Here is a 17,248-nt window from a genome sequence, read left to right as displayed (position 1 = left end):
TGGCCCATTACGACAGGGAGCTCTGGTTTTAAGCTGGCCCCCAAATTGGACTTCCTACCGGACGACAAGAGGTCCGAGGCCCTGGAAATACTTCAAGAAGGCGAGGTGGCGTCGGACCACGCCATAACGGTGGCAACCGATATTGCCGATACCGGGTTCCGCCAGCTGTGCAACGGAGTTTGCCTACGACGACGGGGTTGGCTCCGGGCGACCGACTTCCGTCAGGACGTCCAGACCAGGGTGTTGGTCATGCCGTTCGACGGCAGCAACTTGTTCAGGAAGGCGGTGGACGAATCCCTCCAAGCCATAAAGACGAACACGGAGAAGGCCCGCGCCCTAGGAGCCCCTCAGCAGCAACGGCCCTTTCGGAGCTCCGGAGGCAGACAGGGGGCCTCCAAGGGGTCCAGCGGTGGCTCGTCGTCCTACCGCCAGGCGGCACGCTCCTCGTCTCAGGAGGCCTACAGGGGTTGCGGCAAGCAGGGAGCGCCTCGCCGCCGTCGGCAAGGTGGCCAGGGCGGCAAGGCCACCACTTCCAAGCAGGACTGAACCGGCCGTGGCCTCGGGACCCCTCGGGACCCCACCGAAGCACCCCGGTGGGAGGCCGGCTGACGAAGTTCGTCGGCGTGTGGAAGTCCATCGCCACCGATCGTTGGGTGCTGGATACCCTGGCAAGAGGACACTCTATCGAATTCCTGAAGAAGTGCCCTCACATCCCACCTGTGGCCAGGAAACAAAATCACATCCCGCAACTGCTGTTGGAAGTACGGGCGATGCTCAGGAAAGGCGCAATCGAGCCCGTCCCGAAGAGGCTCCGGGGTGTACTCAAGGTACTTCCTCGTCAGGAAGAAGACGGGCGGCTGGCGCCCCATCCTGGACCTTAGTCGTTTGAACAAATACACAGAAGTCACCGAAAGTTCCTCAGGTTCGTCGTCCAGGGACGCCATTACCAATTCAGAGCACTGCCGTTCGGATTGAAGTCGGCCCCCAGGGTCTTTACCAAGTGCGTGGCACCTGTGACGGCGCGGCTGCACCTACAGGGGATTCACGTCTACCCCTACCTGGACGACTGGCTCATCCACTCAAGGACGAGGGAACTCGCCGTCGAACACACTGCGAGGACCGTCCAGCTACTCACAGACCTGGGATTCGCCATAAATTACCCAAAGTCCCACCTGGTGCCGTCGCAGGTGGCCCTGTTTCTGGGAGCGAATTTCCATACAGTGAGGCGCCTGGCAGCACCGTCGGTAGAACAGACGAAGACCATTCTGGGCAAAGTGCAGCGCCTGCTAGCCACGGACGTGGCCAGGGTGAGGTCCATCAGGTCCCTCCTGGGGATGATGTCCTCTTGCATCTACCTGGTGCACCTTTGCAGACTACGGATGTGCCCTCTTCAAGAATTTCTCGACACCCGTTGGATGCAAGCGACAGGCACCTTCGAAGACAGGGTCCCCCTCAACGAGGTGTTCCGGCGGGCGATTCAGTGGTGGGGCGTTCGAGCGTACCTTACGGCGGGCAAGGACTTTCAGACGCCGGCGTACCAGGAGACGGTGACGACGGACGCACACCGGAGATCTCCACCCAAGAGGCCTCTGGCTCTCGGAGGAGGAGCTCCTGCACATCAACATCCTGGAACTCCGAGCCGTGTTCTGGGCTCTCAAATTGTTCCTCCCGTCGCTCAAGGGCAAGGTGGTGCGGATCTTCACGGACAACACCACGACAATGTTTTACATACGGAAGCAGGGATGTACCAGATCCCCAGCCCTATCCAAGGAGGCATAGGATCTGTGGCACTGGGCGGTCACCCAGGGGATGTTCCTGGTTCCCTTCCACCTGGCAGGAGAAAGAAACACCATCGCCGACTCGCTCAGCAGGGAGCTGCGCGCGTGTCACGAGTGGGAGCTGCGCCAGGATCAGGTGGATCAACTCTTCCGACGATGGGGCAAACCCCAAATCGACCTGTTTGCAACAGCGACGAACTCGAAGTGCCAGAGGTTCGCCAGCAGGTTTCCCCAGCTGAGAAGCCTGGGCGATGCGTTCTCGTTCCCCTGGGACGGCCTATACTGTATGCGTTCCCTCCGTTGCCGTTGCTGCTTTGACTCATCAACCAGCTCAAGAGGTCCCGGTGCAGGATGATCCTCGTCGCACCGGTGTGGCCGAGGCAGATCTGGTTCCCGGACCTTCTGGACTTGTCAACGTCCCCATCCATCAAGCTGTCGGCGGACGTGGATCTCCTCTCCAGAGAAGGAGGCGCCATCTTCCACCACGACCCGGCGTCGCTGAACCTGCAGGCTTGGCTCCTGCAGTGTTAGAGTTTGGAGGGTACAATATACCGGCCGACTGCAGAGAGGTTCTTGCAAAGGCCAGGGCGCCCTCGACTCTCAAATGCTACGGTCACAAGTGGAAGAGGTTCTCTATCTGGTGCCGAGCACAGAAGATCAACCCCCTACGGATTACGGCCCCTCAGGTGCTGCCATACCTGCTATCGCTGGTAAAGGCTGGGCTAGCCCATGCCTCCATTAAGATTCATCTGGCGGCGTTCTCCAGATATACCAGAACCACAGGACGGACGTCCCTGTGGTCCCATCGACTGGTGAAAGAGTTTATGAAAGGACTGTTCCGGTCGTTCCCGCCGGTGAAGGCCCCGGCGTGGGAACTCAACGTGGTGCTGACTAGGCTCATGGGGTCCCCATTCGAGCCGATGCACTCCGCACCAATGAAGTTTGTGTCGTGGAAGACTGCATTCCTGGTGGCCATTACCTCCGCACGACGAGTGGGAGAGATCCAGGCCCTATCCTGCAAAGCACCGTACTGGACTTTCCATGCCTCGAGGGTGGTGCTTAGGACGCACCCCTCCTTTATGCCCAAGGTGCTGTCGGACTTCCATCTTAACGAGCCCCTGGTGTTACCTGTTTTCTTCCCGTCTCCTTCGTCGCCGGCCGAAAGGACTTTGCACTCGCTGGATGTGGCTAGACCGCTGAAGTTCTACGTGGACCGCACAAAGAGTTTTCGAAGGACATCACAGCTGTTTGTGATCTTTGGACCTCTGAATCAAGGGAAGGCTCTCTCAAAGTCTTCTATTTCCAGATGGCTCTCCGGCTGCATCATGCACTGCCACGGGTTGGCTAACCGACCGCTGCCAGGCCGTCCGAGAGCCCATTCGACCAGAGCGATCGCTGCTACTACGGCATTCCTATCTGGTGTGCCCCTGCTGGACATCTGCAGGGCTGCTACGTGGAGGTCGACGCACACCTTCACGAGATTCTACTGCATCGATCGGGATTCCAGGGAGGAGTCCAGGGTCGGCCAAGCAGTGCTGCGCAACCTGTTCGCTTAAGGTGAGCGTGGTGAGGAGGTAAGAGACGCTTAATGTTGAGTTGTTGTATTGCTTAATGTAGAGTCTGTTGCCACCTCCCGTGGTTGTGCATGTGTGTACTGCTATGTATTCTTATATTCATGAGCATGTGAATCCATGCCAGACCCCATGCTGGAGAAGGAACAAGTTACTTACCTGTAACTGTTGTTCTCCAGCATGGGTCTGGCATGGATTCACATGCGAACCCTCCCGCCTACCCCTCTGCGGCTCTTCACTTGGTCATACTGCCACTTCACGTGCTACCAAATCTGAAGATGGCTGCCAGAGGCGGGGCTTAGGGAGATGGCAGTCATTGGCTGTGGTCAGTATGACGCAGAGATCAGTGATTGGTTACTACTACGAAAGACAGATCAGAAACGAAACTGATACTGATTTTTTCTTTACCGAGGATTCCCAGCCTGACGACGGGGAATATTCATGAGCATGTGAATCCATGCCAGACCCATGCTGGAGAACAACAGTTACAGGTAAGTAACTTGTTCCATATCTAGTCAGCAGAACAAGCGGTCAAGAGCTCAGTGCTAGCATACACAAAGGACTAAATGAAACAAAAATGGCGGAAACTGTACTTTACAAGACCAACCCACTTATTATTATTGTATTTATTGAGCACAGACCTTGCTTCGAGAAGCAACACAAGCGCTTTACAGAGGTATACAACAATACAGATACACAACGGAGTGCTTTACAGAGGTATACAACACTACAGATGAATAATGGAGTGCTTTTTCGAGGTAACAGAACAGATATTCAGCGTGGCGTAAGATAAGAGGGCACAGAGGAGGGATACAGCTGTACAGGGTGGGGGGGAGAAGAGCGGCAGACGGCGTCTAGCGAGTCAGGTGGCATGGGGGTGACATGATGGCCTAGGTGTTTAGGAGGACAGATTCCTTGAAGAGGTGGGTCTTCAGTTGTTCTGTGAATTGTAGGAGCATGGGGGCAAGTCTGATGCTGATGAGGAGGAGGTTCCAAAGTCTTGGGGCGCAGGCAGAGAAGGCTTGTTTTCTGGTCCTTCCCTTTTGCAGTGGTGGATTTCAAGTATGCATGAGGACTGGCTTCTGGTGGTCCACCAGAGATGCTGAGTTACTCCACGAGGTAGCTGGGGGACTTGACCGTGACAGGTCTTATAGATGATGCAGCAAGACTAGAAGGTGATTTGTGAGTGCAGTGGGAGCCAGGGAACGTCGATGACGGCCGGGGTGATGTGGTTGTTTCTCCGTAGAACATTGATGAGGGGTGTGGCCGTGTGTAGGACACTTCTCATGGGCACAAGGGAGGAGGATGGGAGGCCTTCAAGGAGGGCATTGCCCCCATCCAGGTGGGATAGGACCAGTGCTTGAACAGTGGATCTAAAGTTGTCCGGAGGGATAAAGAGCTGATACCAAGCTGTCTGAGTTTTCTTAGCTATGTGTGTCTTGAAGGAGAGGTGTTTGTTGATGCAGAACCCAAGGGACATGGCGCTCAGGTGAGAATCCCTCAGAGTTCATGCTTGATAGCCAGGTCTGTATGTCTGGGGTTTCAGTGTTGTTGGTGAGGAGCAGGAATTCAGTTTTGGAGGGGTTGATCTTCAAGTATGCACTGGACATCCAAGACTGGATCAGCGAGATGCAGGTTTTGAGCATGTGGATGCCCTTGATGAAGTCGATCGTGATGCATAGCGGTGTGTCATTGGTGTATTGATAGATGTGGATGTTATAGGTGGCTAGGAAGATTCCCAGCGGCGCCATGTATAGATTGAAGATCACTCGGGAGAGGATGGACCCTACGGGACTCCATAGGTAATAGGCAGCATTGGCGATCTAGAGGAGTCTATCTGAACAAACTGCTGCGGTTGGCAAAGTAGGACGTGAACTAGCGTAGGACAAGGTAGCTGATTCCCATGCACTGATGTAGGTTGTCCATGAGCACCCGGTGGTCTACTGTGTCGAAAGTGGCCGAGAGGCCCAGTAGAACCAGGAAGCATGGGTGGCCGTCATCAAGGATGTTGAGGGCACTGCTGACCACCTGTATGGTTGCCGACTCTGTGCTGCATCTGGGACTGAACCCGGATTGGTAGGTTTGGAGGAGATTGTTGGTGTCGATGTGTTGCTGCAGTTGCATGGCTACTGCTTTCCCGATTATCTTACCTAGGAAGGGACGATGGGTGGTGGGGCGATAGTTACCTAGGTTGGCGGGATCCAGAGTGGGTTTCTTTAGTAGTGGGAGGATGTGTCCTGTTTTTAGGGTTGATGGCAAGGTGCCTTGAGTTAGGGAGCTATTGATGATCTCCAGGTAGAGAAGGAGAGCTTCTGCAGGGAGGGTCTGAGGATGGATGTTGGACGGATGTAGTCTTTATAATATGTGGTTTTGAGGGTGGCCTGGGTTTCTACCAGGTCCTCTTTAGAGAATGTCTTGAATGTTGTCCATGGTGTGGAGATTTCACGAGGAGCGACTTGAGGAGGGTCTGTGGATTCAGAACTGGTATCTTTCTGCTGATTTTGTTGATGAAGAAGGTGTTGATAGCGGTGGACTTTTCAATGTAGTGTGATATGGTAGGGATGGGTAGCGGGTTGATACATTGCTTGACCACTTTGAAGAGTGCTCTGCTTTTTTTGTTGGCTTCTGCTATACTGTCCTTATCGTAAGAGGCCTTGGCTGTGTTAATTGGTTGTCCACTGGTTGCTCAGAGTTCCTTGAGGAGTGCCAGGTTGGAGGCGACACTGGAGTGGCACCAGGTTTTCACTTGTTTCCTGATGACGCTTTTGCTGAGGTTGAGTTCTTGCATGTACCGGGGTGCTAATGGTTTCAGTTTACAGGTGCATTGTTTCAGAGGCACGTGTCGGTCAATGGAGGCTGAGAGGGTGGCGTTGAGTACTTACAGTAGAGAATCACAGTTTGGTTGGGGGTGTTCGGTCCATGTGAGGTGGAGGTTGGCAAGGTCTTCCATGAGTGCTTCTACAGGTAAGTTCTTGAAGGACCTGAAGGCTTTTCTGATGGGTTTGTAGAGGAGGAGCCAAGTACCCCCAACTCAACCACCTCACCCATATTGCATATATGTTGGGAGTCCGAATGCGAAAACCGTGCAGTACCAGTGGGAATACCGATACCTAGGCCAATCCTGGAGGAAAGGTTCCCATTGTGAAAACCGTACCTGCATACAAGAAAATATGATGGCCATTTGAATAAAATCCCAGAAGAAGCAGAGAAAATGAATGGCAAAGACGAATGGTGACGTCACACAGAGCCGAGGTGATGTGCATAGAAAAGATGCAGAGACTAGAGAATGCAGATATTCTGTAAGGCATCAAGAAAATATCAAAGATAAGTGACATCTTGGGATCAAGGTGAAGAAGCTTATGCTACAGAACTCATAGAGACATCAAGTCATTTTACACTTGTACAGATGCAAAAGAAACGCAAGCAGATGAAGTAATCCCGAGGCTAGCTTTATAGTGAATAAATTGCGGCAAGCGCCAACGTATGTATATGTACAAGTGAAGGATGGATGTTTACACTACATATTGTAGCAGTGCTGGACTCTAGAAAGAAGGCCTCATTTCTAGTGTGTTGCAGTGAGCAAAGGTTGATATAACAAAGTGGATCTCGAAAAGATGAGGTTGTATGAGTCAAAGAAGCCAAGGTCTAATCAGGCTGAAGTTAACTAACATTGGATACAAATCGTGGGAAAGATAAAAACTCCTGTTCAAGAGACATGAACAAAACAAGTAAGACGTCAGAGGTCTATTAAAAATAGTATTTTCAAGACAGTGAAAACTCAATTCCATGGTCTGCAGTCACATGGAAGGATGACGTTGGACGAGCAAGATGCTCACACCTATGCATGAGGGCAGAGCGTGCCTTCACTCCCCTGAAATCGCCACAGAAAAGACCAAACTCAAGACTGATCTTCAAAGCCTAATTAACTAAGCAGACCACTGAGGTGATGAAGGATTGATATACTAACTGGTGGGAAGCTATGGTTAAGACAAGCTCACCAGCACCTGGAAGGCCAGCAGGCGTGCTGCTAGACGTAGGTGGAAAAGTACTGACAAAGGTTAGAGTGACAAACAATTGCAGCGGACCGCGTCATTAAGGCTCCTATAGTTTGTGTAGCCAATGGGACGTCGTATATTTACTGACGTTCATAAGTGGTCATTTTAGAGGGAGGGCTTAATTGCCCCACCTGATGATAAGTAACCAATCACATATTCATATTTTTTAGGGTAGTATGGATCGTATACTTAGATGTTCACTAAGAGCCTATCACAGTTACTCGTAGGTTTTTGTAGTTTTCCACGTAGGATGACGTTGGTAGTAACATAGGTCAATGTCAATGATAAAGAGTTTTTGATATATAAGCTCAGTTTTTTATGAAACTAGTTGAGTAAGAGGATCGAGCGAATTCGTTGATGTTCGTTGTACTCACTGTTTTAGATAATTGATAATAAAACAGTTATCCTTTTTTGCCAACTACCTGAGTCATTTCGATTATTGATGTATGAATAACATCTGCATCCCCATCCATCTCTAGGGTAATTGCTACTCATCTTAAAGGGCTGAAGTTATTCAGTTCAGGTTTCTGCTTGGAGTGCTTGACTTGCGGGGGGGTGTAGGATGTTGAAAGGCATGGCCAGGTGATCAGACCAGTCAAGCGAGAGAGGAGAGCTGTAATGGAGGGAAGGCAGCATGGTGATGATTAGGTCTAGGATGTTACCTTTCTCCTGCGTTGGGTCTTTCATGTGCTGTGTAAATAAATAACCAATTACAATGTGTGAGGCTGAGAGTGTCGAGAAAACAGAGCAGAGCTTCCTTCATCGGTTTGTTGGACTTGTTGCCTGGGAGATTGAGGTTGTCTAGTTAGGTGTTGTTGGCGTGCGTGAGTGACATGGTGGTGACCAGCTCAGTGAAGTCTCTGATGAAGCCGGTGTTGGGTTTAGGTGGTCTGTAGATGAGATGGAAGATGACTGTGTCCGTGGAAGTGGAAGGAGAGGACTTTGAAGAAACCAATGTTGTCAACATCAAGTCTGGTGCAGGGCCATATGATCTTGTGGATGATTGCGAGGCCTCCGCCTGTCTTGTTCAGGCGGTCTCTGTGTTGGATGCTGTAGCCGCTGGGGACAAGGACATCTCAGATGTGGCTGGAGGTGAATGTCAGACAGGTCTTGGTGATGAAGATGGCATCAAGGTCATGTGTAGTGATGATGTTGGCGATGTCTGCTGCATGGAGGAAAGCTGAGCAGAGGTTGGTGAGCATCAACTCAGTTTTATGGAGGGGTGCTGATGGGCTTGAGGCTGATTTGGGTGAGGTTGCTGCATTGCTTAGTCCATGCCTTATAGGAGGAACAATGCTGTTGACGTTGGAGTTGCCTGCTGATGGCCTGTGGGGACATAGGGAGAAAATACATGTTGATGCATCTTTATCTGTTGTTTGAGCAGGGGTTCGGGCCCTGGGTCCTCCTGGTCCAAACAGGTCCAAGCCGGAATTGCCCTTTTCTTGGTCTGCCCTTCATTTCGGATTCCTGGGCGAGAACTGCCCTTGATCTATGAGTTTTGAGCAGAAAGCAAGAGGCAGGCTAGGAAGGTGGATGGGGCTTAGTCCACATGACCTAGATCCACTTGCACCTGCTCACCAACTGCAAAGGAAAAGAGGCTTGAGAGCTGCTTAAGTAGGAAAAAAGGGAAGAAAAACAGGAAGGCACCAACAGTTTATCAGTGATTGACAAGCGGACAGAGCTTAGGCCACGTGACCTAGATCTGCTTGCACCTGCTCACCAACTGGAAAGGAGAAGAGACTGTAGGGCTGCTTAAGTAGGGCAAAAGTGCGGCAAAACAGGAGGGCACCAATAGTTTAGCATTGATTGACAGGTTGCCAGGGTTTGGGCCACGTGAACTGGATCCACTTGCACCTTCATGCAGACATTATGAGGGTAATGTGCGTGAGAGCACATAAGGATTAGTTGCATGACATAACTGCCTAAATTGTCACTTGGGGAACGAGCAATGATGCTAGTAGCACCCCAACACCCGGGCCTGGTCCTAAGCTTTGCCCCAATTGCTTAACAAGGAAAGCCTCAAAAAGGCATCTTTCCACTCCAAGATGGCCACAGAGCAATGGTCACACAGGAGCCATGATGAAATGGTCTTCCTTCGTGTCTCAGGCAGCTGTGGTGAATGAGAGCTCAGTGAAGGGCTTGGAAATGGAGGTAGCAGTGGCAAGTAAGGATTATTCACGTAGGTGTTGGGGTTAGAGATATGCTATATTTGGGGAGTGGCAGGAAGGGGGATGGAGGCAGGTGGAACATGGAGTGCCATATGTAGTCCTGAGAGCTGTCACTCAGGAAAATATTGCCGAGAAGACCTGGATTCTGATTGGCTCTCAGGATGACGGCTTCAAACTCTGGTCACTAATTTATATTACATGCATTACATGACATAATGGAGAAGCTGGAACCTGTGCAGATGTCACAAGAGGCAAGAGGCAGGGAGCACTGATGTCACAGTAGACAATAAGAAGGCTGCACTGATGTCACTGGTGCCAATCTAACAGGCATTGATGTCAAAGGAGACAAAGAGGCGAGGCTGTGATGTGAGAGGAGGCAGGCAAGATTATGAAACACATCAACAATCTATGTGTGTAGTGGGGATTCATCTGGGGTAGACTTTCCAACTCTACAAGCAAAACATGTATTTTACTAGTTTATGTGAATGTTCAAAGTACATCTGAAGGGTCATTCAGTTCAACCAATGTTATGTTATAAATACTGAATTGACATTGGTATTTTTGTTTTAAATGATACATTTGAAATAATCTGCAATCATGTAATTCTGGCAAGTTTTCCTGAATCAATAATAGTTCAAAGATTGTGATCGTAATTACATTTAAACATTTTCAGATGGGGGGATTGTAAATGAAGCACTAGAAGTCGAAGACGATTTCCCAAACGAAGTTCAGGTTATAAAAGCGAAAAGGAAAGCAATAGCAACATTAAAGGTGCGTTATTTGTTTCCATATGTCATGTCTACATTATGTTGCATTGATTCTGCTTCCCAAAAGTCACAGTATCTTTACAGTGCTTGTTGGATCACAAATGTACTCTGTTAGCATGCTTCAAGTGTGTAGAAAGCGTGTCAAGAGATTGTTATGTTACTTGATATTTATAAAGCGCCTACTGTCATTGTAATAGCCTTGAAGCACTGTGGGGTGAGTGGTTCTTCAGCAGACCGTAGTCTGAAGTAATATGAAAATAAAAGAGCTTAACAATGTATGCGAATAGTAATTTGAATTTAGGCGACTGATCAATTACTTGCAGAGATCACTAGTTTAAATACATTGGGGATCATTACAAAAACAGAGGTGTGGGAAAAATGGTGGTAATGAAGTGGTAACTTGGTTAACATTGCATTACTGCTGCATTACCGCACCTCCATACTACAACTTCGTTGGTGAGGCAAAGGAAAAATCTCCTGCAAAATGGTGGAGGTAATTCCATCACCATACTTCCAAACATTGGTGGAATTACCTCTGGCGGTAATTCCAGAAAAATCCCCATGGAGTCCTATGGAGTACATAAATGGGGACTAACACTGCCATACCACCACTTGTAATCCGCCAGTAATTCGGCCCGACCAAGTGGTGGTAACAGAAATCCTGTTTGGTGGGATTCTGGCTGATTTACCACTGGAATACCACTAAACGTATAATGAGGCTCAGTATACTAGCTACGTAATGCAGTGTTCAGCTGCAGAGACATTTTTATGTCAGTGACTATGTGACATCTGGACCAAATTTTTCGTGGGACTCAGCCATACTCTTGGGTTGCAGCGTTAAAGTGGAAACGGGCTGCTGTAAATTCGTCTATCAACCCCAAAGGTAGCTGCCTACAGTTGGGGGTTCTGCTATATTTTAAAACCAGAACACATGTGGCTGAATAACATGGAGTCACATGTGAATTACATGCACATTTGTCGGGTATGTCTAAGATATATTCAGCACATGCACACTTGTATGGTAAAAGTGAGTTAAGGCAGTAACATTTTTTTTATTGGATGCAACTATAGTGTTGCACTGTTGAATGTAGTGAAAAAGCAATATCTTAGTATTAGAAGTAATATCTAGTCATCTAGAGAGAGATTGTAGCCTGAGCTACTCCTGCAGGCTGAGTTCATTAGTCTGTGTGAAAGGTGGCGGTGGATGAGGGACAAACAGGGTAGGACGGGCGAGAAGGGCCAGATATCTGTCTTTCTGTATGCATTGATTGTCTCTCACCTTTCTGTAAGTTATGGTAGTATGCTTGACTGTCACCTTAAAAGGGGGCCTCATTACACGGACGGCGGTAAGGGTTAACGGTCACCGTTAATGGTAACGGTGACCGTTAACCCTTACTGCCGTACTACGAGGTCCCTTTGCGGGTTGGGGAATTCAACGCCTGCTTTTTGCAGGCGTTAAAACCCAACCCGCAAAGGGACCTTGGTGCTAATTACGGCACCGCAAATTTGCGGTACCGTAATTAGCACCTTCCCCATTCCCATTATGCCCTTTGGGGCAAAAATGGGAATGGGGAAGGGCAATGGTGGAAGGGGGAATTACCTCCCCACCAACCTTGGAGTAGGGCGGTAATTCCCCTTTCCGCCACGGCGGTGCCGGTAATTTACCGGCATGGACCAAGGTGCACAGCACCTTGGTCCACCGCCTACCGTGTAATTTGTTGCTTGTACAGCGCGTTATGATGCACAAAGGCCACCTCACCGGACTGAGGGGCAGGGAGGGAATCTGTCCGGTTGCACGCGCCAACAACGTGAAGAACTGTGCACCAGAGATCAGCAGTGAGGTCTACCCTGCCAGCCAACAAGGCTAAGTGAATGTGCGTACAATAAAACAAAATTTGATCCAAAAGGAAAGCATAGGCTGGGAAATCAGTGATCTGTACAGCTTGCACACCGAGGAACCCCTTTGAACAAAGACATTTGGGGGTGTCTTGCATGTCATAAATGCAAAATTGCCATGTTCTAACTTCTTGAAAAATTTGCTAAAAGCAACCATTTATAGTACAACGTTGTTTTGTGCTTCACCATGCCACCATCACCACATTAGTCTCAAAGCACCTTGGCATGTGTGTTTGGGCACTGCCTTTGGCTCAGCAGTGGGCAGGCCTTAAAGCGCTCCACATTGCCGGGATGCCATTGTAAGCTTGGACACGTTGAAACCGTTCCTAATAAAACAGGGCACCAAAGCCTTTCTCTATACACCCCTAGATCCCCTAGCTCCTTTCTCACTCTCTGCTTCCACATGCTGCTGGAAGCACGCCTACGTGGAGAGTGTGAGGGGTGGAAAACAGAGTGGCGCACAAACCGAATGAGTGAGATTACTAGGAGCAAAGAACGAACTGAGCTTTTGCTTCGCAATTCGCATATAAAGACTCCCATCTGTCTTTTATATTTAGAATAGAAGTAGTTTCTTCTATATGGAAAGCATCAGGTTGCTGTTTAAAACTACGATCAGCCTTAGAGAACATAATTTATGGTGGGTGTGTTGATAGCGGTCACCTGCTCATTAGTACACCATATTGGCAGTACACCATATTGGCGGCAAGGTTGGGATCCTCCAAACCATATAAGCACTGTATACTGCAGTTCAAGAACCATGCAAGGTGCACAACCCCAAGCGGCCTTTCTCGCCCATCCAGGCACTCAAGCCATACCATGGGACAGATGGATAAAACTATTTGACATATATGTGGAATCTATAGCTGGGCTAGAATACGGAAATACAAGGAAGAAGGCAATGCTTCTCAACAACTTAGGCGTTTTAGGACATTGAATATTCGAGAGTTTGCCTTCTACAGAGGACCAAGTTCTACACCAGAAAACAAGGTATCACAGAATCCATAAACTGCTTCACAGCCATCTTGATAGAACCAGCAACTCCGTGCAACTTCTGCAATACCGATCAAGACAAAATTAGAGATATGCTGGCAACCCATTGCAACAACCTAAAGTTACAAGAAAAAATGTTCCCTGCGAAAAATCCAATATTAGAGGAAGCCATCATAATGGGTCAAGTGGGAGTGGAGACAGCTGTCAGGCGAAGGCATGTAGAGAAACAAGAGCAAGCAGAGGTCAAACTGGTAACACGATCACACAGGCAAGAGATATACGCTGAACCGAAAAGCACCAATAAATACTACAACACAACAACGAAGCAGCAGGAAGTGATCCAATGCTACAGATGTAGTGAAAATGCATCTGTAGCATCTGACGAGATGGGCCCTTGCCCAAAAGCATCAATCACAGTAAGGAATCTTGGAACAACAATAGACACGCTCACTCTTTATCCTCATGCCAAAGCCATTGTCAGAAGCTTTTTACCCCACCTGCACATGCTCACCACATCCATCACATATTACCTTAGTTAACATTGACCCACAGACACATGGCCATATTTTCAATCCGAGGGCTGCCCATATGGCTTGCTGGCCTGGTCGGAGCTAACCACAAAAAATATAAAGATTTTCATATCAGCAGACCGGCAACGGGTGCTTCCAACATGCATCCTTCAACACTGAAGGATTCTGCATCTGCCTTCCTACTACTCGACTAACAACCCCTGCCCTCCTTTCTTACAGGGCAATGCGCAGCAAGGCCAACATCAATTGTACAAGCTGGTAAGATAGCTCAACTGGTTGAGCGCTCGCTGATGCGATCTGAGCGTGATCTGCAGGTCGCAGGTTTGAAAACTGGCAAGGCCAACTCAGCCTTTCATCCTTCCGAGGTCGATAAATGAGTACCAATTTCGGTTGGGTGATATTGTATGTAAATATGCACCTGTGCTTCCATTCTGTATAGTAAAAAGAAAGATTTTAAATAATTTGGGCCAGTTTGGATTTTTTACCTCCACCTTGATGGATTTTCTGCAAAAAGTCTGCCTAAAATACTACTGCCGGTATTACCATGGGATACCACCAGTGGTATTTGATCAAACCCTGAATCCGGTGGACAGTAAAATCAATGGTATTTGCCAAGTATTGACAATTTTACTGTTACCAGCCAACTCTGATTTACCCCCTGAATCTGCAATCTTTTTCCATTGTCTTGTCCAGAACACTCTTCTCTAATGTGACCAACAATAGACATACATGCAAATCAACACCAGATTCAGATATATAGATACAAAGTCACATGAAAACAGATACATCCTTTCACCTATACTTTACACTGTCACATATATACTCAAACACATTACCCCAGTCACAGAAACTGAAACACACACACTCCACCTTATTTGAAAATACACATAAATATAACAGCCCGCTCTTGCTCCCTCCCTCCATCACCAGGTCCAAGGCATACTCTTTCTTTGCTGCTCTCTCTGCTTCCGTGGGTTGAAATATGCAGCCGACTTTCAAAAAAGTGCAAGTTGGCAGCACAACAAAGCCACATCCCTTTGCCGTCTTTTGCTCTTCATTGTCCATGTGCAGACCCCATAGCCACAATTACCAGCAAGATCCCAACCACGGCTTCATGCTGTGTCTGGCAGAATCTGACAGGCACATCATGGTAGTCTACTGCCTAACTGAAAGCCGGGGCAATGGAAGCTGATAAGGGGCAAGGAAGGGGCTTGTTGTGATGAGCAATGAAAGGGTGTGAATGACAAGGAATTGGTGACTGGGCTATGTGGGCAAGGGAAGGAGGTGCGTGCAAGGTAAGGGAAGGGGATTAATACTTAAAGGATGAGGCTAAAGAGGAACAGAGGTCTGAAAGTTAATTGTATGAAACAGGGGGGCATTAAGAATATGGTGCAGGGGAATGACATGCAAGGATGATGGGTAAGACAAATAGGGTAACTGAGACAGAGATACACATCTGGAATGGTAGGTCAGCATGTTGACTTTTTCTGAGATCTATGTCTGACCTGCTTGACCCTGCACCCGATTGTGGGACTGGGTTGACACCCTGTATTTTTTTCTATGTGATCATACTTGCATTGGGAACATGTGTTTCAATTGCTACTAGCCTTATATCTTTTCAGGTTGCTTCATCAAGTGACTTGGTGTTTTGAAAGTATACCATTGTACATACTAAGATTATAATTATATTATGTTTTCATTATAATTATTATCTCAGTCTGTTTCTCAGATGCATGTGCCTTAGGAAACAGTTGATTGATAGTCCCCTTGTAGATACATTGGTGCTTTGAAAAATAGATTTATTGAACAGTAAATCTTGTTGCGCTCTGAAACACTTGTGTATGAGCGCGATAGAAATAAAATATCAATATCAATATCAGTATACTAGCCTAGCCCTTGAAAAGCAACTTTGCAGAAAGCATTTCTTTGTTTCTATTATTGAAGGTGGAATAGGAGAAGATGAAGTCTCCCCTGCTTTCTGAATTGGAAGCTGTTGAACCAGGAATACAGGGCTCAACCCCTCCCCCCCCCACCTTCCACACTTGATACATTATGGGATCCTGAGCAAATCACGTGTCATCATTGTGCCTTATTTTCCTTACCTATCTGTAGAGAAGGCCTCACTCATATGGGTTTATACTCTATAGTGTTACTCTATAAATAATTATATTTTTAAGTTAAGCATACTGGTGAGGAGGAAGGATGATAAGTGAGTCTTATATTGTGGGGATGGGCACACAGGGTGCAGGTATGGGGTTTGTTTTGTGGGCTGGTGAGGCATGAAGCCAGGTATGGGTTTTTTGCCATGCCAGCTCATGTTTGGCTCTGAGAGCAAACCCAGGCCTACCTGGTGCAACAATGGCTCTGCTCCACCAATGAATTCTCTAGCTTCACCAACTCTATACATTGGTCCAAAACTAAACATGGGTTGGGATGGGAGGAGATGTAGCCTGCAGTCAAATTACAAACTGCAGCACGATGAAAACTGGGCTATCATCAACATTACCAATTATGTTATCCCGGTGAAATAATATGACTTGTTTTGTAAGTGGGAGGTTCACGGGTCTCTAAGAAACCACAAACAAAACTGAAAAATATGTTGCATAAAATCAAAGTAATATCAATCATGTCTAATATATAAACTTGAGAATGTATTGGAGGGGAAGACATTTTATTGTGTTGACTTGTTCTGGAAGTTGAGGCCACTGCACTGCGGGTTTGAACCATTGCACTATGCGCCAGAAAAGTAAACTTGCCCCCCAGGCCAAATGTGGCCAGTCCTCCCCTGGAGCTGCCTCAGGGATGGGAGAAAAGGAAAACATCCCTCGACACATTCGCAGCTCATAGAGCCACCCCAATAGCAAAACACAGGAGTATCTCCATTCGAAGTGATGACAGGGAGAAGAGCAAACAACAGAGTGATGCCCAAGTGTCTCTCAAACATCACAGATCGACCACATGGCCTACGAAATAAGATATAGAGCAGCCAATAAACAGTCCAGAAAAAAAAAGATGCAACACTCACATAGCAACGGCTGCTCCGATCATACAACCAGGTTACATGGTCAAGAACGAACTGAACCATAAAAACAAACAAATGCTATTTAATCAGTCAGTTAATATGTTTATTCAGATCAAATAATCTGCTATTTAAGTACAGCTGCACAGTACAAGTGGAGAAACCAGTCATGGACTATGTGGTCAATGAAGATGGAAAATGATCGGATGCAGCTGTGTGTTTGTCCTTATTGTTATATACACAATTTTGTAAAGCGCGCCAATGCACACGTGCCTGGGTTGCGCTATAGAAGAACTGTTAAATAAATAAATAAATAAATAAATACAAATTGTACTACTGGAGGTGTGTGATACTCAGCTCCTTTCTTGCTTACTTCTCCCAGCTGCTGCTGGAACCACGCCTGCGTGGGGAGCGGGATGGGGTGGGGGGGGGGGGGGGGGTCAGAGAACTGAGGAGTGGTGTACGAGCGGCATG

The 17,248-nt window shown here is 48.1% G+C and overlaps 1 protein-coding gene across 1 annotated transcript in view; it reads left to right on the top strand.

Moving 5' to 3' along the window:
- Positions 1-17,248, top strand: part of LOC138581135 (fer-1-like protein 4) — a 1,598,034-nt gene that overhangs the window by 1,125,553 nt on the left and 455,233 nt on the right. Inside the window, exon 33 of the mRNA XM_069652231.1 lies at positions 10,246-10,343. Within this exon, the coding sequence (XP_069508332.1) occupies positions 10,246-10,343 (98 nt within the window). The remainder of the gene's footprint in view (positions 1-10,245; positions 10,344-17,248) is intronic.

This window comes from Ambystoma mexicanum, chromosome 3p (assembly GCF_040938575.1).
Source record: "Ambystoma mexicanum isolate Mex_15411 chromosome 3p, UKY_AmexF1_1, whole genome shotgun sequence".
NCBI lineage: Eukaryota > Metazoa > Chordata > Amphibia > Caudata > Ambystomatidae > Ambystoma > Ambystoma mexicanum.
Note: the sequence above shows the minus strand (reverse complement) of the source record. Positions and strands in the feature narration are given on the sequence as shown.